The following is a 22,929-nucleotide window of genomic DNA, read 5'->3' as shown; positions in this document are numbered from 1 at the left end:
TTGTTCCAGCTATCCAATTGTTTCCTAAAGCGTTCGTGCTAATTCTCGTTCCTGACCCCACCACTATTCATCTTCCTTCTCACTTCCACAAGCTGCTTTGGGGTAGACTGTCCCAAGCCAGCTTACAGGAGAACTTGACTACCATGCTGCAACTTGGCTTCAGATTTGCTAAATAGCCAAATATTGCAGCCAGACAGTCTCGCAGCCTCAGCAATAACCTCTTGGTCCTCGTCCTCCCCATCTTCATACAGTCTCCACACAACCTGTACATTGGAGATTATGGTTTAGGTATAGGCATAATTATTCATGCTAATGAATGCTAAATATTAAAATGATTTATAATAACGAGTGCTAAATATATTACAACGATTGTTGCTAATGAATGTTTTGTATTAAAATGATTTACACTAATGAATGCTACATATTACAACAATTTACAATAATGAATGCTAAAACGATACCGCTTTGTACTAACGAAGACAAAATCATTCAACGATCATTACTTAAGAATGCTAAAGATTATAACGATTTACACTAATAAAAGTTAAATGCTAAAGCGATAACGATTTATACTAAGGAATACAAAATCCTGCAACGATCATTACTTAATAATGTTAAACATTAGAACGATTTATACTAATGAATGCTAAATGCTAATACGATAATGATTTGTACTAACGAAGACAAAATCCTACAGCGATGATTACTTAAAAATGCTAAACATTTCAAAGATTTACACTAATAAAAGTTAAATGCTAAAGCAATAACGATTTGTACTAAGGAATACAAAATCTTATAAGCAATCATTACTTTAGAATGTTAAACATTAGAAAGATTTATACTAATGAATGCTAAATGCTAATGCGATAATGATTTGTACTAACGAAGACAAATTCTTGCAGCGATGATTACTTAAGAATGCTAAACATTTCAACAATTTATACTAATGAATGATAAATGCTGAAACGATTATAAACGATTTTAAACCATTTACCTCATTTAATTGCAGACCATCTAAAATGAACTTAGCATTATCCTCCTTGACATTTATTGTAGCCTATCGGTCGATCTTGGAAAAACCATAAATCGCAGGGCCACACTGAGGACAAAAGGCGACAATATGCTCTCATGCTCAGGCCTACAAAAATAATATATTAGTAAGACTATAACCTTCAACGACATTAGTCTATAACTACCAAATATGTATTAAATATTTACCTTAACAAATGGCTAAAACCCTTCGACGGTTTTTGTACCCTTACTCACACGGTAAAGTTGACTGCATAAGAATGCAAGAATAGTAGCACCCCATGCATAGTTGTCTACTTCATCGAAGTCTTTCAAGAACTGCAGCCACAGGTAACTTAACCTCGAACCAGACAAATCCGAAAATAGAGTAAGTCCAAAAAAATAAAGAAGGAAGCTGCGCAACTCTTGGTCAGCTCTTTCAGATGCACATGTAGCAGACCGGCCTTCCCATTTATTACGAAAAGAAGAAACTTTCATTAATGTGAAATTGCTTTCACCAAAAATACATTGACCCCAATCCTCCATCGACATTCCTAGAAGGGTCGTGCACTTGTCCCTTGCATTATAGTTTGAATCTCATGCTAGGACAACAATTCTATGGCACTTAAGACCCGTAATTTGTGGCACATCTTCTAGGGTCATGGTGATCTCAAAAGAATCAAACTGGAATGTGTTCATCTTATGATTTCACTTATTGACCGGGTGGGTCATAGTGTTCCAATACGAGAAAGCCACTGAAGTGCATATTTCATAATTGATCATTCTGATATTCACTCAGATGTCCATATTACGACAGAACTGCAGGCCACTGACACCGCCCTTTGAGCTTTTCACCTGGTGCTCTACTTATCTTCTGACCTCTGTGTAGCACAAAATAACATATTATTTGTATCAAATCAAAATTACTCTCATTTGTACTTTTACATGTCGCTATACACAGTAATTCCTATATATAATAATCGTTGCACACTCGCTATCACTGTAATCATATACACAATAATCAATATCAAAGTAATCGCTATACGTACTAATCGCTATACATAGGTCACAATAATCACTATACATAGTAATCGCTATCACAGTAATCACTGTACATAATAATACCTATCACAATAAATCATTACGTAATCGCTATATGTTACATATAAACAGATTCATATATCCTTCAAATTTGGATATTTATCAGATTTGATAGCAAAATCAGAATCGAATTATACTCGAATAGTTTTAGCTTATCAAATGCAACTGAACAATCAAATTTGGTCGGATATAGGATCAAAAATATGATTCACTGAGTGGCAGTTGTGCCAGAGAATGATGTTAAGGCACTTTATGCATTTGAGAAAGGAGGTGAGACGGCCTTTGTATTTGCATTGAAAACTGGATTTAGCAACTACCACCTCATAAAATGGTAGATGCCAAATCCAGAAATGGATTGCTGCCACTTTGTCAAATGCATAAACTCCCTCCAACTACCAGTTCCCATATGGAGACTTATTTCATATTCTTAAGATCGAAATATCATCAAGAGGGCGTTTATTGCATCCCCACCCAAGGGAAGCCACTTCTTGAAGGGACGCATGAGAAAAAGTTCTTTCCCATGGGGGGAAGGTGTGAACCAGTGTTGTCGATATTGGCCTGAATGTCGATGCACCAGAAAATACTGACCTAAATTGGCTATTTTTTAATAAAATGTAAAAAATAGATTAAAATTAATTTTTTATATTATTTTAATGGCTTTAACATGTGTCAAGTTCTGATTGACACAATATTTTTTAATTATTTTTTGGCCAATTCAGAATAATTCACTTGAGAATGGATATTGGAGGATTCACCTGAATCATTGGGCCAAACGATACAAGTCCGATTCCGATACAGACAACAGTGGTGTGAACCCATTTTGACAGGAAAGATGCTTGTTTGCCTTTATTATGTAAACACCACCACATGTTTTCCATGGAGATGTTTGTTTCACCTCCCTTAGTAAAAGTTCTCTTTCCTACGAAAGAGTGTCTCTTTCATCCCCCCCCGAAAAGAAAGCAATATCCATGCGTAAACAAAGAAGAGAGTGCGAATAGGCCAAGGGATTAAGCATTCTATTATTTCATCACAATTCCAGCAATGAACATTGCATACACAAATATGATCATGGAAAATATTTAGGTGTATGCATGGCTGATCAGAGCAACAAAAGGAGAAGGAAAAAAAAAACACCCAATATAACCCCAAAAAGGCGAAAAACTCACATAAGCAAAATCATATCAAAACACGAGCCATTCTGCTATGTTCTTCTAGTCTTCAATCAAAGACAAACTGGAAAGGGTTTTCCTACAAACAAAACAGAGAATTCTTTTGACGAAGACTGCACAGAGCAAGAAATGTAAGGCCACACAACTTGCTTCCAAAACCAAATCAACCATCAATTGCAGTTACGATCCCGCTACTGCTGCACTAATCTCCACACACGAATGCATGCATCTTCACCAGAGCTTACAACAGTGCAATCATCATTGAAAACTAATCCATAAACACCTCCCAAGTGAGCACCCTTTATGGTTATACGACTTGAAGCTGGCTTATCAACTTCATATATAATTATGCTTGTGTCTAGAGATCCCGTAGCAACCATTGTGCTATCAGGAGACCAAGCCACACAATTTATACGAGCAGTATGGTACAACATGTTCTTAAGCTTAACCTGCAGAAGATAGTCAACTGGTTAGTGAGACAAATGTTCAGGAAGTTAAAAATCAAACCTTGGTAATTAACATTACATTTCTAAAAAGGATTAATGCGGAAGGGAAAGGAAGAAAGAGAGATGGACTATGCAAATGGGAACCAAAAAGTTAGAAGTATGAACAACTTAAATATAGTGACAAAATCTATCAAAAATAAAGAAAAAAAAACATGGATGAAGCATGACAGCCTTCCACTACTTTAATGTGTGTAAAAAGAATTTAGGAAACAAAAAGAAAATTAAAAAACCATATAGGATTTACATTGTGCCTGATAAATTGAACCATGGCATTTTGCTATGTCACATGGGTGCGGGTGCGGGTGCGGGTGCGGCGCAATTTCAAAAATTTTGGACACGGGGACTCGGCTATATATATATATAATTCTAGTAAACAATTAAAATTAAGTAGCCAAAACTATGACCTTAATTTTTTCGAAAGTTTCAATTTGGCATTCCCATTTCTTTATGGTACTTCTTAAGCTAGCTTTTCTAATACTTGTGAAACTAGTATTTTTTGAAACTGGAAAAGAATTTATTTAGCTATCTCAAATGGTTGGGTTACCTTTTATCGTGTTTTATACATATTTTTACATAAGTTGTGACTTGTGAAACAGTCACACAGACTGTGCACACAGTCTGTGCAATGCAGTCTGTGACTGTGCAGACTGTGCACAGTCACACAGACTGTGTGCAATGACTGTGCAGTTGCAGTTGCACAGTCTGTGACTGTGCAACTGCATGCATTGCACAGTCTGGTTATATATTAAAAAAAAAGATATATAAAAATTGTTTTTTTTTGTTTTTTGTCTTAAAAATGGACATTTTTGGACTCGGTCAAAGTTGACCGAGTCCAAAATGTGGACGGACGCGGCCTGGACTCGTTGACCGAGTCCGACTCGGCGTTGACCGAGTCCGGGCCGAGTCCGAAGCTGCACCCGTGTCCGCACCCGTGTCGGGGCGTGTCGACTCGGGTGCGGCACCTCCCTAGCCGAGTCCGTGTGACATAGGCATTTTGTAGTCTAGGAAAACAAGGGTAATTATAATACCGCACACAAGGCCATAAATGCTTAAGAATTTTCAAGGTTTTTGGATCTAGAATGCCATTGACATACAATAGAATGAATGTCTACTACATTTTTCATAACAGGGATATTGCGCCGAATCAATTCATTCTAGGTCTTGATTGCTTTGTCACCTTCTCATGAAAATCCAGAACATGCAATTAATAGCAAAGTACACCATTATTATCAAAACTGGTATTTGTCTTATGCACCACAATTTGCTTTGTAATCCCATTGTTGCTTAAAGCTAAACTTATGGTCCCCAATAGTAATATTCCTGCTTATTGCTGATCTCCAATCTTTACTGGGCTCCTCCTTTTCCCAGTTCCTTCAACTTGCTTCATGTCAAATTTTTTGTGTTCTGTAATTTCAGACAGCTTGTAACATGCCCATTCTATCCCTGACAATGCTCATCTTTCTGTTTAATTAACTCTTAAGGACAAGATGTAAGGATACGTGACATTTCTTCAATATGTGTTTTTATTTTTGCTTTACGTAACATGCATTAGTATTGTATCATTGTCATCAATGGCTCGGGTAATTGATTTGTAGTACCAGTTGGAGTCACACTATCTCAACCGGGCCATATTCAGGCAAACCTAGCTTGACTAATAAAAAAAAATTAACTCAATCCTAGTGAGGATTAATCTATTATGAGAGATCATCCCATGTGATTAATGAGTTGGGACATCAACCTGTTGTAGTTGGAATATTCATTTTCTCTTTCCTATTTCATTGAGTCAAATTGAAATGACAAAAATTGACACAGAATTAGAGCAGCCATGACGAAGTGATCTATTAATCTCATCTTCATGCTTTTTCCTCTAATCTTCTAACCTCTTTCTTCTCTATGGATTTAATATTTTTCAGAAGATTTCTTTGTTTTGAATGTTAAATTTTAAAACACTTACTGGAATCATAGGCAGATCTGACTGTTAGCTTTGAACAAATCTGGAATCTAACTTGTTTTTTGGTCCCATAGGTTTGGGTGAAGGGGATAAATGGATTGGTACGTGGAAATGGTAGCTCTATCTCAGCTGGTGGTGTGGTTGGCTGGAACCAAATAATCAAATCTTCAAGGGAGTACGACCTTGCAAAGGGGGGTGATTGAATTGGTAATTAAGTTTATGGTTCAAATCAAGCTTGCAAAGGGGTCAAGCTGAGGTTCCAGACTGACTTATGGTCCAGGGATGTAACTCTTGCTGAAAGATATCCACCATTTTTTCACATAAACAGAGATAACAGCATACTTGTAAGTGAATGTTGGAAAGGAAGAGCTAGTTAGTTCACTGAATTCAGAAGGAATTTCAAGGAGCAAGAGGTAGAAGATTGGTTTTGGTTATGGCTATTGGATTTTTAGGCCCATGGAAAATTTCTGACAGCGAGAATTCCTTATATGGAAATGTGACGGATGTGTTATGTTCTCTATAGCTTCATTTAGCCATGCTTTTGGCTGTAAAGATGTAGACCACTTTCCAAATGACACCGTCCAGGGTTTCCATCCCTCCTACAGCCAAGATATTTGTGTGGCTCTTAGCACTTGATAAGGTTAATAACCAGTGCAAATTGAAAGACAAAAGTTTCCAGCTTGCAAGTACTTGCTACTTCTGTTTCGAAGAGAACGAAACAATTGAGCATTTGTTTTGGTTTTATCCAGCATTTCAATGGTTGTTCAAACAAGCTTTGGATTGTGCCAATAAAATGGCCAGATGGGGATTTAGCTTGGATTGGTCGGAATAGGACTGGTGGTTAAGAATCTTAATTTGATCTATTCTGTAAGCTTGTTGAAAGATTTCTTATCCCCTGGCTTAAATTATTTCTCTTAGACAAAAAAAAAAGGATTTACATGGTTTGCAAAGTGTTATAATGTGCATCTCCCTCGCATACTGTCTGTAGACTCTGTACATACACCAATTCTTGTTTTCTTTTTGTTATGTGTGTGTGCTTGTGTTCAAGGATTGATACACACACACACACACACACACACACACACACACATATATATATATATATATATATATATATATATATATATATATATATATATATATATATATAGAGAGAGAGAGAGAGAGAGAGAGAGAGAGAGAGAGAGAGAGAGAGATGGTACCTCTCGAGTGACATGGTCCCATACAACAGCTTCTCGATTGAGATCACCAGAAATAAACATAGAGGCATCTGGGGAGAAACGAATGACGTTAATAGCACCACGATGCTTCTCAAGGACTGACTCTTCAGTGAGAGTGTCCCCATTGACAGAATAGACGTGGAGTTTCCCATCTTGGCCACCAACAATGGCCTCACTTCCATCAGGTGAAATTGCAGATGCCGTCACAGCAAACCCAAGATTTAGAGTTGACAACACTTTGGATCCATGAAGCATGATTACTCTTGAATCAGTTGAAAGCAATGCCAGCTCGGGCTTATCAAGTGCAATATTTAAGTCCTTTGGTTGTGCACCAATATCAATTTGTTCTTCATCACCACACTGATCAGCATGCAGCGGAATTCTCCTTACCTGTAAAATTTTGGGAAAAGGATCATCTCTTGTAGCAAAAGCAAGTTGAACATATTGTACATAGCTACAGTTGTTGTACAGTCAGCAAAATATAAGCCCCACAGCAGGATATCATCAATTCGAATTTGGCAGGTAGATTAAGAAATTGTTCCTTATTAAAGGAATATGCTATTCATCAGACTTGGTGAGCAATACTACCGTGTACTGAACTTTTATAATTGGTTGGAAAGCTTTCCAGACAAGAATATATGGACTATCCCTGATATTTACTATCCGAACATCAAAGAAGAGGACCAAATATTTGGAGAACACCTGATAAAATCATCAAATTGGACTAGGACAATATAACTTAAAAACGAGGAGAAAATCTCCAACCGAATAGCCTTTGGAAATCTTTCACATGTTATTGCCATTAGACATACTAGCGAGCACAGACATGCTCCCAGTCTATGTCACAGGGACTCACCAAAGAGGCCTCTGCACCCACGTCGACGCGACGCGGGTGTGGCACCCAATTCGGTCAACCCGCACCCAAGGTTATCATTGTCCAAAATGGACTTGGTTAACTTTGTCCATTAAAAAAAGGGACAGGGCTCGATAATGGGTAAGGGTACCTCGAGCACCCCCTCCCCCCCCAATTAAAAAAATAAGGGGGTACCTCGAGAAGGGGTAAAGAGGGATGGGGCTTAAGAATGGGGTACCACGAGAAAGGGTAAAGGGGTGGTGTTAAAATATATATATATATATATATATATACCCTCCCGCACCCCCACACCCAAGTTCTTTTAAAGTGCCGCATCGCCGCCCCCGCATCTGCACCCGTACCTATGTGACATAGCTCCCAGTTTATCCAATACATATATGCACATGTATGAATACAAATTGTAGTTAGTTGCCTGTTTATAGAGAGCGTGAGAGAGGTTGACTATACCATGCACGTGCGAAAATCAAATTCCACTTGTACAACTTACATAATGAATAACAAATAGTGTCAACTGTCACATACAAATCAATTCCTTATGCTGTGAACATTGGATCAAGAGAATTTCTGCTCATGACATTTTATATGTCAAAATTACAACTGGCACGGTAACAATGTCAGAACAAAACAATATCCATAGTGCTATGATTAGGCCAATGAAGCACTGCTCGTCATATTATATCATTACATGGCAAGGTGTACCTTTCAAAAGGTATATGTGTAATTAGGTTAACCTAAAGTTAGACATAACATACAAGAGAGTTGACTGCGACATCACCCACCATATGAGGCACTTTACAGCACTGTGGTACCTCCTGTTATCTCTTCTCTATTCTTCGTCTTCACCACATGAACATAAAGTTGAATTACTTGCTTAAAAGATGTAGTACTGCTCATTTCAAGCATGGGCATGAACAAATCTCAATTCATTTTTTATTTCTTCTCAAGGAGTATTGAAAATGATATTACTTGCATATTTTGGTCAAACTATTTCAATGGAATATTATATAGAATTTCAAAGGCTATTTAAGTTTCTAATTCAAGAATTTGACATCAAGAAATTGGTCTCATTTACGTACCTCTTAGAGATTGAAGTTACAAGAACAAAAAAGAGTATATTTATCTTTTAGAGAGAATATGTTGGAAGATACTGTTATTAGTCAGTTTGGAGCCTTGTGAATTAACTAACATATCTGTTATCCGATTAGCCTGATTAATCAATTCATGCACAATGAAATGATACTGAGATGGGCCATGAATATTCAAAAAATTGAAGGCTACTCATCAAAAAGGAATCTTCTATGCCAATTCCTTTGAAGTACAAAATAGATGACCTGCATGTATGTGCATAAAAGAACCGCCTCTGGTTTTATTTGCTTTGAGAGTGAATTCCGTACCATTGAATAGAAAAGAGACAAATGATCATAAGCTTAAATGTTGAAGCCAAATTATAAAGCCATGTCTTTTGGGCCATTTGAAAAGAATTCATGTAAAAGCAATATTACAAAAGGCAGAGATTCAGGTGAAACTTCTAGGAAGCTTTATGGTGATAAATAATATCTATGAAAAGAAGCAACCATATATTGGTGACTTGCCACTTTAATAAGAAAGAGTTGCATTCAAGATGTTTAGCACTTCAAATTTTCTGAACAGAATTGCAAATTCTCCAAGAGAGTTCAAGGCTTGACTTCATAAATCAATTCGATAGATATCTTTGCAACACCTCAAGATGGAGCATTGTTGCCTATCTCAATTAGGGGTGGCAATCGGGTCGGGTTGGCAGGTCGACCCGGCGGGTTGGCTGGTCAGCATACCTCAACCCGACCCGTTTATTAAACGGGTCGGCTGTGGCAAACACGAACCCGACCCGTTTATTAAACGGGTAACCCGACACGACCTGCCAACCCGTTTATAAACGGGTTGGGTCGGATAAACGGATTGGCAGGTTAGCAGGTTGACCCGCCCGCCTAACCCGTTTATTAAACGGGTCAGCTGGGTTGGCATACCCCTAACACGAACCTGACCCGTTTAATAAACGGGCTAGGCGTGAAAAGATACTGTCATTTAGTATAAAGTCTGGATCTCAGGATCCAAACCCAATTCCTTTCATTTTAAACACATGCTCATTAATGTTTCATTAATGACATGCTATAATTTTATCATAACATGTAATGGGTATTTTCGTACCCTAGCTATTGTATCTGTGTGTATTTAATCAGAGAAGCAAAAATGAATACCCTGATTAGGGATTTTTGCTGCAGCCTCGTTCTCTCTCCCCATGCTGTGTTGTTGCTTGTAGATGAAGAAAGGAACCCATGATTTCTATCATGGTATCAGAGCAGCAGGTTCAATATTGAAGATCGGTTCCTTCTATGACTGATTTGTCTCCTTCTAAGGTACCTATTTTCTCATTTTTCCTATCGATTTCTCTTGTATTTAAATCTGCAGTCCGGACTGAAATCTCTTCTTCGTACTCTCCTCTTTCTTTTTGCTCTTTTGAAATACATCATTAATCTGCTTATTGTCTTCTTCAAGTACCTCCTTTTGATTCCCCTTTTTTATTTAAGCCAACGTGTTTCTCTTATTTCCAAAATCCAAAACTGAAATTTGGTCACGTTGGCATATTTCCTCCTTCTTTCATTCCCTGTTGTTCTTCTGTCATATCTACTACTTCTTTCACATTGCTGCACGTGATCTTACCCATCCATAAGCAAAATAATCAAGCAAGATCAATTTTTTTGATCTATGTGTGATTACAAGAGTTGAAAAGGATCACTCCAAACTCATTTGCATATTGACGTCAGATCAGATTGTGATCTGCATGCCCAGATCTATCTTGATTAAAATAATTTCATCTTCGAATTCATTTTCATCTCTGTTTTGCCTGTTTTCTCATTATTCTAAAAGGAAAACACAATATTTTCAAAATTACGTACCTATTACTGATTGAATTTTATTCAGAACAGATTCTTTACTGTGCAGTCCTGTTTTTCTGCCTCGTGTTCATCAGTTAAAAAAAAAAACTAGTCTGGTCTTTAGACTTCTCTGATATTAAAATTTACGTTCTGAATTATACTAGAATTCAATTGTGGTTGGGTCTTTGTCGTAAGGCCATTTCTTATTTTTTATTCCTTCTCTTGGTTGGATCTTATTCCTTCTTGTTTTTGGCTTCAAAAGAATATGGACTCATTCCCTCATTCTCAGTCTGGTCTTTCCTCAAACTTTCTCAGCCAACTCGTGTCTGAGAAACTGAACAATTCCAATTTCCTAACTTGGAAGCAACAAATCATACCATTCATAAGAAGTCAGGACCTTTCTGGACATCTGGATGGTTTTGTTCCTGTTCCTCCAGAATTCATACCACAAGAAGAAAAGAATGGTGAGAAAGATCTTTCTATTACCTATGTTAGAAATCCTGAGTATGTATCCTGGATGAAGTGAGATCAGGCGTTGGTTGCGTATATCACTTCTACATTGTCACAAGAAGTGCTTGTGGCAATTCCAGATGACTGCTCTGTTAAAATATAAAACTGTGCAAATGTTTCATATTTACTGACAAAAATGATAAACTTTCTCCTCGTGTGATTCCCTGTGCCTTTTTAGGATATGCTGAAAACCAGAAAGGTTATAGATGTTTTGACTTCAAAAATAATAAATTATATGTGTCTAGAAATGTTTCCTTTCTTGAAAAGGAGAGCTTCTTTGATTTTAGAAAATTAAAAGACGTCACTGAGTACTCCTTATTGCTAGATCTAATATCAACATCTAATGAATATGACCTTGATTGTAACTTTGATGATGATCAAAGAATTATTGATCTTAATGTTGAAAATGAAGAAGTTCATAGAGATACTAGTATTCAATATTCCAGGCGACAAGAGTCTAATCCTCCATGTGCACTTGAAAAATATTCTAACATTCCAACTAGACAATCATCCCGAATCTCGAGGCCTCCAGGAAAGTTTATATCAGTGGCGGAGCCAGGGGTGGGCATGGGTGGGTGGCCGCCCACCCTAAAATTTGAAACCGAGTCGACTCATGACTCGGAAAACCGAGTCGAATTGGGACTCGTGAAACCGAATCGACCGAGACCCGGGCTCTCGATGAGTCTATAGCCTGCCAAAAGAGGCGAGGGGTAAAACCCTAGCCAGTTTTCTAAAGCTCTGCCCCTCCGTTCCAGCGTTCCCCTTCAGTCACAGGCAAGACGACCACCCCATTCGCCGGCAACCCTTGTGCTCTGCAGTGCCGCCGGCCTCCCTTCGGTGAACCCGCGGTGGCAGTGCCCCCCTCCGAGCTTCTCCCTCTCGGCTGCAATCTCCGGCGACGCGAGGCACCAGTGTCGCAGTCAGTCGGAACTTTGCCAATCTCCGGCAACCATCGCTAGCAGTTTGAAGAAGACCCTCTTATCTCCTAAATTTGAGGGTGGGTTTTGTTCATGTTCAGTGGCTCTGGTGATACAGTATCCAGTTATCCATTCTACAGGAGCAATACAGGCCAATCCTTCAATTTGGTTCTTGATCCTTTCTTTTTGGGGCACAACTGAACGTGGGTCTAGTTTCTTTCCTCCTTTTTGGGTGCAACCTCATTGAAAGAGTCAATCTTGCTATCCTTTCTTGGTCATCGTGCATGCATAGGACTCTCCTTTTGTGCCTGCTGCTAAAACAAGGTATGGATGTCTATCAATGTAACGAAGGCAACGGATAGCGTATCTTTATCTACCAGATAGTTGGTGAGTGAATTGCTTGTTCTCGATTGTCTAGGATTCTTGTAGTGAGTAACTGTGGCCATTGACAGATTTTAATAATTGGGCGTCTGTATTTTTTGTCTAACAGGCATTTTTATACTCTTTTTGCTTGAATTCTGCATATGGTGCATGTTGGTCATCATCGGTGTCATAAAAAATGTATTCATTTTTTAGCTTAAAGCTTTTTCGGGGTTCTACGACCAATCTTGGTGGTCAGAGGCGGAGCTGGGGGGGGCGGGGGCAGGAATGGGCTGTAGCCCAGTCCTGCCTCTCGAAACAGTTAAATTTTTTTTTTTTTAAAAGCCCAGTCCTAGCCCAGCTCAGCCCTGACTGCAGCAAATAGTTTGATTTGTCCATATAAAATAGATTTTTATTAATAATTGTAGCCATTTTTTATTTTATCTCAATTTTTTTTTCGGGGGCGCTGCCCCCGAGCCCCCGAGCCCCCGAGTATCACGCCATTTTTTTTTGCTACACCCCTGTTTGCCCATCCCCCACGTCAATCCTAGCTATGCCACTGGTTTGTATCATACGAGTCTTTCTCACCCACATATAGGGCAATTATTGCATTAATTCACTCATATGAAGAACCATCCACATATTTTCAAGCAAAAAATGATATCAAATGGATAGAAGCCATGAAAGTTGAATTAGATGCACTTGAAAAGGCTTCTACATGGAATATTCAAGATCTTCCTTCAGGGAAGAAAACTATAGGATGTCGATGGGTTTATAAAATTAAAACCAAGAGTGATGGTACTCTTGAAAGATATAAAGCCCGTTTAGTAGCCAAAGGTTATGCCCAAGAATATGGGATTGATTATGAAGAAACCTTTGCTCCGATGGCTCGTATGACTACTGTCCGAACCTTAATTGCCTTAGCTTCTATCAAAAAATGGTCTATTTTTCAAATGGATGTCAAAAATGTTTTTTTAAATGGAAAGCTAGTTGAAGAAGTATACATGGAACCCCCTCCTGGTCTAAGTATTCCTAAGGGTAAAGTCCTTCGCTTAGAAAAAACTCTTTACGGACTTAAACAAGCACCAAAAGCTTGGTATGATAGGTTTAGTCGTGTTATGATTGATATTGGTTTTCAATTCTGTTTAACTGACACTGCTTTGTTTATTAAGAATTCTGATGCAGGGATCATTGTGCTTCTTCTCTATGTGGATGATATGATCATCACCGGAAGTGATAAACAGGGAGTTGAAACAATCAAAACACTTCTTAAATCTCATTTTGAAATGACTGATTTGGGCTTGTTGAGATACTTTTTAGGCATTGAAGTTGCTTATTCTCCTAGAGGATATTTATTATCTCAGACTAAATTTGCTTTTGATATTGTTTTCAGGTCTGGTATTACTGATGATAAGAAAGTTGACACTCCAGAAGTTGTTAATGTTAAAATGAAGATTGATGATGGAGAACTTCTTGCAGACCCTACTCCTTATAGACAGCTTGTCGGGGCACTTTCCTATCTATCCATTACCAGACCAGATATAGCACATGCTGTTCATACAGCAAGTCAATTTCAACATGCTCCTACTTCTGTTCATATGAGAGCAGTCATGCGTATTATCATATACATCAAGTCCTCTCTTTCACAAGGACTTTTCTTATCTTCCTCCTCTTCTCTTGATTTAATTGCATATACTGATGCTGATTGGGGAGGTGATCCCAATAACAGACACTCAACCACTGGCTTTTGTGTCTTTTTAGGGGAATCACTGATCTCGTGGAGGTGTAAAAAGCAGCAGAAGGTATCTCTCTCATCCACCGAAGCTGAATACAGAGCCATGGCAACCACGACCATGGAAGTAGTTTGGCTCCGACGACTGCTTGCTGACATGGGAGCTGAAGCAACAAAGGCTTCACAAATGTGTTGTGACAACAAAAGTGCGATCTACATTGCCAGTAACAGAACATTCCACGAACGCACCAAACACATCGAAATGGATTTTCACTATGTCAGAGAGGAATATCTACACGGGATAATTGATCTGCCATATGTCACTTCAGAATATCAGTTAACAGACTTCTTTACAAAGCCTCTCGCTGCTCCCCGATTTCACTTTCTCTTAGACAAACTTTCGCTCATTGTACCGTAAGTTTGAGGGGGAGTGTTAAAATGTAAAACTGTACACATATGTATATATAATAATATTATATTATTATTATATATATATATATAAATACATTTTTCATTTCTTTCTTTTCTGTATTTTTTTTCCTTTATTTTTATTTTTTGTCTTTATGTCATCTAGTTCAGTTTGAACTAGAATGACTGTTGCTAGTCAAGTCCTGTCCAGACTTGACTAGCAATAGAGCTGTTGGACTGACACATTCCAACAGCTCTTAATAGAGCTGTTGGACTGTGTCCAACAGCTCTATTGAGTCCTCTTTCAGCTGTGTATATAAAGGGGTGCAGCCCCTCTTGTATTTCATTCCAATGCTTCTTAAGCAATTGGTTTTTCATATCAATAAATAATACATTTTTGTTTTTATTTTGTTTCCGGTTATACCCTTTTTAAGGGTTATGATTTAGTGTCATTCTTGACACTTGCCCTTGTTAATCTAAGCTCGTGTTTCGAAGATCCCCATTTCATTTCATGCTCAACAATGCAATTATGGCATCGACTGGTTCAGGCATATTCTCAAGTTTCTCAGGCCAGAGTATTATTTTTAAAGAAAGAGTTTCAAATGCTAAGAAAGGACTCCATGACTATTATGGAGTATTTGAACAAAATGAAGACTATTACAGATCAATTGGCCATTGTGGGATGCCCTGTTAGTGACAAAGATATGGTGCGACAAACTTTGAGTAGGCTGGGGTCGGACTATCATATGATGGTTACTTCCTTATTGTGTTTGCCAGATTTACCTACATTTGAAGATCTTCGTGTCAAGCTTTTACAGTATGAGATGACGTTGAAAGGATTTTCTGAAGATACTCATGCTCATGTTGGAGCACACAATGTTCTTGCCACAGGAGTTGCCTATGGGCGAGGACGTGGTAGGTATGATTTTCGAGACAAATGGGGTCAAGAAAGGAATGGACAAGGAAGTCGTGGAATACTACCTACACCCAATGTTCCTCCCAATGGGCAAAGGCAAAGGACAATACCTACCTGCTTTCTCTGGAACAAAAAGGGACACATAAAGGCAAATTGCTGGTTTAACCCGCAAAATAGAGGAAAGCAATTGGAGACAAGAAAGGGAACAGATACATTGAAAAATAGTGGAGAAGTCAAAGAGTTACTATTATTTGCCTTGGCTGAATTGAATATCAAACAGAATAATCAAGGTACTTGGTATGTTGATTCGGGTGCAGCCACTCATGTCACTGGTGATGCTGGTAAGCTCCTAAATCTTGTTTCTTATGTTGGTAGAAATAGTATAGTCACTGGAGATGGGTCTCACCACCATATTTCGCACATTGAAAATTTTGTAATCCCCATGTCCAACTATTCTCTTGCACTTTCAAATGTCATTCATGCTCCTAATATCAAGAAAAATATTGTTTCTGTCTCTAAACTTGTAGATGGCATTAATGCTTCAGTTGAGTTTACTCCTTTTTCTGTTTGTGTTAAGGACCTTCAAACGAGAGAAACATTCACTGAAGGAAAACGTCAAGGAAATATGTACGTGTTCCAAGAGAATCCTTCCTCTCGTGTTCAACCTGTTGATTCCATCTTGAAGCTCACATCATCATCTTCAGTTTCTACTGAGAGTGTTTTTAATCTTTCTGAATGTATTGAGTCAAATCTTTGGCATGGTCGTCTGGGTCATTGTAGTAGTCGCTTTATTGATAAGCTTGTTTCAAGTAGTCTTATTCCCAAGTCAAGTCTAGACTTAAGTGTCGATAATAAAAAGTGTTCTAGTTGTCTTCAGCGTAAGAGTCATGTTCTTCCTTTTCATTCCATTAATAAAAGAGCTTCAAGACCATTTGAAATTATATGTTCTGATGTTTGGGGCCCGGCTCCAGTTCCTTCCATGTATGGCACTAGATATTATCTCATATTTGTTGACAGTTATTCTCGATATACATGGATCTTCTTTATGAAAAGTAAATCTAAAACCTTCAAGTTATTTCAGAATTTTCATTCTTTTGTTCAAAACCAATTCTCTCAGAATAATATTTGTTTCCAATGTGATGGAGGGGGTGAATTCTCTTCAAATGACTTCATAAATTTCCTCCAAACAAATGGAATAAGTAGATATGTGTCTTGCCCTCACACACCTCAACAGAATGGGATTATTCAACGGAAGCATTGTCATATTGTCAAGAGTGCAATGAGCATGATGCATGATAGTAACCTTCCAGTTACCTTCTGGGCAGAGGCTTTTCACACAACTGTCTATGTCATAAATTGATTGCCTATGAACATCTTAGAGAACAAATCACCCTATTTCTCTTTGCATGGTGTGCATCCAAATTATCACGATTTGCGTGTATTCGGGTGTATGTTATGTTCATGTTGACAGTTCAATGCGGCACAAGTTTCAGGATAAGGCCTTAAAGTGCAGATTTGTGGGGTATGCTGATGATTATAAAGGCTACAAATGCTATGATCCCGTGAGCAAGCACATAAAAATATCCAGAAATGTTGTGTTTGACGAATCAAATTTTGGTCATAATGCTAGCACTCCTCCTGAAATTGAAGTTTATCACCCTTGGTTGAACTCAGATCTCTTTTCTAGTATTGATAATGTATGTTCTTCTTAATGTAATCAAAGAGACTAGGGAAACGTATCTACTGTTGCGAAAAGAACTCAAGAAAGTGTAACGTCTGAATCACTATTGGCCCCCGAAAGGTATAAAGGCATTGGTTACTCTCGACGTGAGAAGGAGATACCTCCCAGCTTTAATCAGGAGCATAATTCTCCTTATGTTTCCACTCAATCACTTGCTCACAGAAGGTCTACCCGACCTCGGCATCCTATTGATAGGTGGGTCAGTTATGAGAACTTCACGATGGATTTTCAACTTTTCTTAACCTCTTTGGGCAAGGAAGATCAACCGACAACATTTTATCAAGCAATAAATTCTAAGCGATGAATTGAAGCTATGAACAACGAAATGGCGGCTCTTCATGAGTCTGGCACTTGGGATATTGTTCCCAGACCATATAATCGGAATGTGGTTGGGTCAAAATGGGTCTATAAGATAAAGTATAAGCTAGATGGTGCTATCGAGCGATATAAGGCAAGGCTGGTTGCCAAAGGATTCACACAGGAGCAAGGACAAGACTATGATGAGACCTTTATTCTAGTTGTGAAAATGGGAACTATCCGCATCATAGTATCATTGGCTGTTGAGCACCAGTGGACTCTCAACCAATTGGATGTGAAGAATGTGTTTCTACATGGAACTCCGAAGGAAGAAGTATACATGGAGCAGCCCACTGGGTATGCAAAAGGGAACTCTAAAGAATACGTGTGCAGGTTAAAGATAGCTATATATGGTCTAAAGCAGGCATCTCGTTCTTGGTTTGACAGTTTCGCTCTTGAAGTAGAAAAATATGGGTTTAGTCGGTCTCTTCTTGACCATTCTCTTTTCATATTTAAATGCAAAGATATAATTACCCTGTTATTGATATATGTTGATGACATTATCATTACAGGTAACTCTAATGAACATATTGAACAGGTTAAAGAACTTTTGAATCATAAATTCAAGATGAAGGATCTTGGTAAACTGCGATACTTTCTTGGAGTAGAAGTTGACAGGACTCCTTAAGGCATGACGCTTACTCAGCATAAGTATACCATTGATGTTCTTAGCAAGGCAGGTATGACAGATTGTAAGCCCCTCAGCACACCCAATGTACTTCATCAGAAACTCAGTTGCTAAGATGGAGATTTGTACGAGGATCCTACAGGATATCGCAGGATAGTAGGAATGCTTCAATATCTTACCTTCACTCGGCCTGACATTGTCTATTCTGTCAATCAGGTATCTCAGTTCATGCATGAACCACATATTGGGCATATGAAAACCGTTAAACGCATTCTTCGATATTTGAAGGGTACTATTGAAGATGGTCTTCTGTACAGAAAGAGTATGCCTGGTCATCACATGCATGAACTCCTTACTTACATAGATGTAGATTGGGCAGGAGATCCAGATGAACGTAGGTCTGTCTCAGGATACTGCGTTTTCATTGGGCTAAATCTTGTCTCCTGGAGCAGTAGAAAACAAAAAGCCATAGCCAGGTCGAGCACAGAAGATGAATGTAGATCAATGTCAGCTACTACAGCCTAAGTAACATGGATCAGACACCTGTTGACAGAAGAGAATCGATTTCTAAAAGTATTCTCTTGTGTGACAATCAAAGTGCTATCAACATGTCATTCAATCCTATCTACCACAGTCGTGCCAAACATATTGAAATTGATCAACATTTTGTAAGACAAAAGGTTGAAGAGAAGGAAATTGAACCAGAATACGTGCGGACTGCTGATCAAGTTGTTGACTTGTTTACAAAAGGACTTATCAAGGACAGATTTTGGATGTTCATGGTCCAAAACCATGTACAACTGGAGGGGGGGTGAAAAGATACTGTCATTTAGTATAAGGTCTGGAAATCAGAATCCAGACCCAATTCCTTTCATTTTAAACACATGCTCATTAATGTTTCATTAATGGCATGCTGTAATTTTATCATAACATGTAATGGGTATTTTCATACCCTAGCTATTGTATTTGTGTGTATTTAATCAGAGAAGCAAAAATGAATACCCTGATTAGGGATTTTTGCTGCAGCCACGTTCTCTCTCCCCATGTTGTGCTGTTGCTTGTAGATGAAGAAAGGAACCCATGATTTCTATCAAGGTGGGTCGACCCGTTTATTAAACGGGTTAGTTTAAGCCCAACCTGAACCCGCCTAAAAGGCGGGTTGGCGGGTCGGGTTGGGAGGTCGTGTCAGGTTTTGCCACCCCTAATCTCAATATTTGTCATATTTTATGACAAAATCTTTGCAGTTTGTAGTTCTACTTTTAAAGGCAGTGACATTTTTTATTGATAAAAATATAATTTACAATCAAGCTCCTTTACCACAGGAGAAAATTATTAACACTATCACAGTTCACTATACATGGAGTTCACAAAACTATACTAGTCATCAATAACTTCACTTTTCATATTCTTTATATATTTTATATTTTTCACTCCATTGTTCTCTAAAATGCCAAAATTACTTCTGTAATATCACATAAGGGCATTTTGTGAAGCACATTCTTGTACCATTTCTATATTGAGGGATCTAACATTTCTCCATCAACGCAAGATTTCATTTTCTTGTTATTCAATTGCAATGAACATCTAGTCAGTCTTTTCCCTCAAGACATGTTTTATTTAGAACACAAGATCTTGTTGGCTTACTATGCCTGACTCAACATTGAGTAGTAATTTTAGCTAGTGTGTAAATTGCCTACCCCATCAAGGTGCAAGATTGAATTGAAATATATTCATTTCAGTGATCATATTGGATAATAGAAAGACACATCATCATGTTCTCCAGCCTAGTTGCAATCATAAGTCATCAAGAAAATCAGCTTCAAAAAGATGGTGCAAGCACACAAACCACAAGATATAAAAATAAAGGCAACTACTACATGTACATGAAGAAATGGTGCTACCTTGTTATCAAAGGCAAATGTGGTGAGCTCTCCTTCCACCACTGCAAAACATTTAATTTGAGAGTTCTCCCTTCTCTGTAACCTTCCTGCACATCCAACTCCTTGCATCCATCGGACAATCACCCCATCATAACTGCTAGATAGAATAATATTCTGGCTGCCTTCAGAGGTGACTGCCAAACCAGTGACGCTCTTCATGTGCCCAGAAAATGATACTGGCATCTTTTCTAGGTCATTGGCTGAATATATACTAATAGTGCCACCAAGGGAAACAGTGACAAGATGATTATTCTGCCACAGGCAACCAACTAGCATTCCATCCAGTCCAGAATCAGATGAAGTAAGTGTCTTCTTCACCTTACCGTTTCCATTTTCATCAATCTCCCACACTTTTGCAGTTTTATCTGCAGACACTGTTAGCACCTGAAACAGCAGGATAAGCTTTCGCAGTAAGATATGAGAGTTGGCTACTAGAGAAATAAATATATAAAACAAAGAATGAATAGGTATCTTTCTGTTGAGTCACACCAAAAGAAAAAATCATAATCAGCAAGTGCATTCTCTTTGAAGACCTAAAAATAAGAAAAAACAATGTATCAAATATTGCATTAACACTTTCCTTTAATCCACCTGTAAAATTGCAACAGGCAATTCAGTCAAAACCAGAAATCCAGCAGTAGCCGATGTGATTCGAAGCTAACAAGGAAAATGAAGGGTTTTTCACCATCTCTATTTCTTATAGTGACATAATCACTTCAACAGATTAAGTTTGCAAACTAAAGGCTATTAAGATACAGCATACAATGCAAACTACTTGTCTTAGATGTTCAAATGATATAACCCAAATATTGTTAAGATATATATAACATATATATATATTATATACTTTAAAGTTAAGTCAACTGTGGTTGACTTAGACTAGTTGTTGGACTGCTGGTCCAACGGCTAGAAATCTAGCCATTGGACTAGGTCCAACAGCTAGTCAAACCAATGTGGACTCCCTTTTTCTCTCCTTTAATCTCTTTTCTTCCTCCGTTTCTCTATAAATATGGGTGCCTTTGTAAGGTAAGAGAGTGATGGGTAGTTTTAAGCTTCTTGTGTGTTTTTGAGTGTATTGTAATGATGATTAAAATGTATTTTTCTTTGTATTTTTAATGTTCTTTATTAATGAAGTTATTCATTCACATTCTATTGTGTTTTATTTTAGTTATTATGTTTTTATCCAAATGCATTGTGTTTTTATTCTTGGAGTTCATTATAGAGTGCATTGAGGTCCATGCCATTTTGTGACATGGTATCAGAGCAAGGCATCATGGTCTTGAAAAAGATTCGTATTAATGAATAGCATGGATTCAAGGATTTTGCATTCCGGTATGTATCTTTAGCTTTTCTATCTTCATATGTATGGTAGGTGTTTTGAAAGGGTTATATTAAAAATGAATGTCTTCTTTTGAAATTAGAATATGTAGAAATTGTTAGAAGTCAAGCACCTTCGACCAGATCTTCATCCACAGCAGAAGAGAAAGGGATTTGCAAGAAGGAGAGGCGGCAATGACTGACACGATTCTCAATGAGAGGTTGTGCCCTATATTCAATGTTATATATATGATACAAGTTGGATTGGGTCTGTCAACCCAGACCCGATAATACCAACCATGTAAATACAATACAAAAGAATCATTTTGGGTCTAGAACTAGACCTGTACACTACATTCTCAATACCCTCCTTCAAGTTGTGCATGGTTTTGCAACATGGACAACTTGTTCTTCAAGAACCAAAAACGCATATTGGTACGGCCCTTAGTGAACAAATCTGCCACTTGGTCAGCCGTAGGAACATAAGTAGGTGCAACTTCTCTATCTTCAATCTTTTGCCGAATGAAGTATTGATCAATCTCTATATGCTTTGTGCGACTATGGTGAATAGGATTAAAATCAATTTGTATGACACCTTGATTATCGTGCAAGAGAGTGGTGGGTAGCATAGATTCTCCAACTTCAGTCAAAAGATGTCTCAGCCATGTGGCCTTTATTGTAGCAGCCACCATAGATCGATACTCAGCTTCAATACTAGATCGTGCAAATGCACGTTGTTTCTTGTTACTCTACGCCATCAAGTTCCCATCAAGAAAAGCACAATATCCAGAAACCGACTGCCTGTCATCTGGAACTCCAGCCCAATCTGCATTTGTGTATACATCCAGTCGATGTTGCTCCCCTTTAGTCTTGCATTGATGATAAACTAGACCATCTCCAAGAGTTCCTTTTAAATATCGAAGGATTCTCTTGACAACATTCATATGCTTTGTTCGTGGGTCATGCATGAATTGTGAAACTTGATTCACTGCATACACAATGTCTGGTCTAGTGAAGGTGAGATATTGGAACATACCCACAAGACTCCGATATTTCTTGGAATCTTCATATGCTTCCCCATCCCGGGATCTGAGTTTATGATTAAGGACACTAGGGGTGGATAGAGGTTTATAATCCTTCATGCCTGCCTTATCCAACAAATCCAAAGTATATTTGTGTTGGGTTAGTGAAGTGTTTCATCCTGTCGATCCACCTCAACCCCTAAGAAATAACGCAAAACCCCCAAATCTTTCATCTTAAACTGTCGACTCAATAAGATCTTGGTAGCTTCTATGTGTTCATCGGAGTTCCCAGTAATAATAATATCATCCACATATATAAGAATTAAGGTGCGTACCTGAC

General features: G+C 38.1%; 1 protein-coding gene across 1 annotated transcript; it reads right to left on the bottom strand.

Annotated features, from left to right (window-relative positions):
* Nucleotides 1–3,469: 3,469 nt before the first annotated feature.
* LOC149829687 (actin-interacting protein 1-2-like) lies at nt 3,470–22,648 on the bottom strand. Its single transcript, XM_090015250.1, has 4 exons — nt 22,604–22,648; nt 20,212–20,634; nt 6,938–7,345; nt 3,470–3,727 (listed from the first exon to the last, which is right to left on the bottom strand). The coding sequence occupies exons 1-4, from the start codon at nt 22,646–22,648 to the stop codon at nt 3,470–3,472; spliced, it is 1,134 nt and encodes a 377-aa protein (XP_089871376.1).
* Between the last annotated feature and the right edge of the window lie 281 nt (nt 22,649–22,929).

Source organism: Nuphar pumila, chromosome 8 (genome assembly GCF_984573655.1).
Source record: "Nuphar pumila chromosome 8, dmNupPumi1.hap1.1, whole genome shotgun sequence".
Lineage (NCBI taxonomy): Eukaryota > Viridiplantae > Streptophyta > Magnoliopsida > Nymphaeales > Nymphaeaceae > Nuphar > Nuphar pumila.
This window is presented reverse-complemented; position numbering and strand designations above follow the sequence as displayed.

Excerpts from the sequence above, each read along its gene's own strand:
- LOC149829687 (XM_090015250.1), bottom strand. The coding sequence starts at position 22,648 with ATGGGGAAGCATATGAAGATTCCAAGAAATATCGGAGTCTTGTGG. Across the intron at positions 20,635-22,603 it reads GAAATATCGGAGTCTTGTGG|GTGCTAACAGTGTCTGCAGA; the intron begins GTATGTTCCAAT and ends CTGCTGTTTCAG. Across the intron at positions 7,346-20,211 it reads CATTTGCCTTTGATAACAAG|GTAAGGAGAATTCCGCTGCA; the intron begins GTAGCACCATTT and ends AAAATTTTACAG.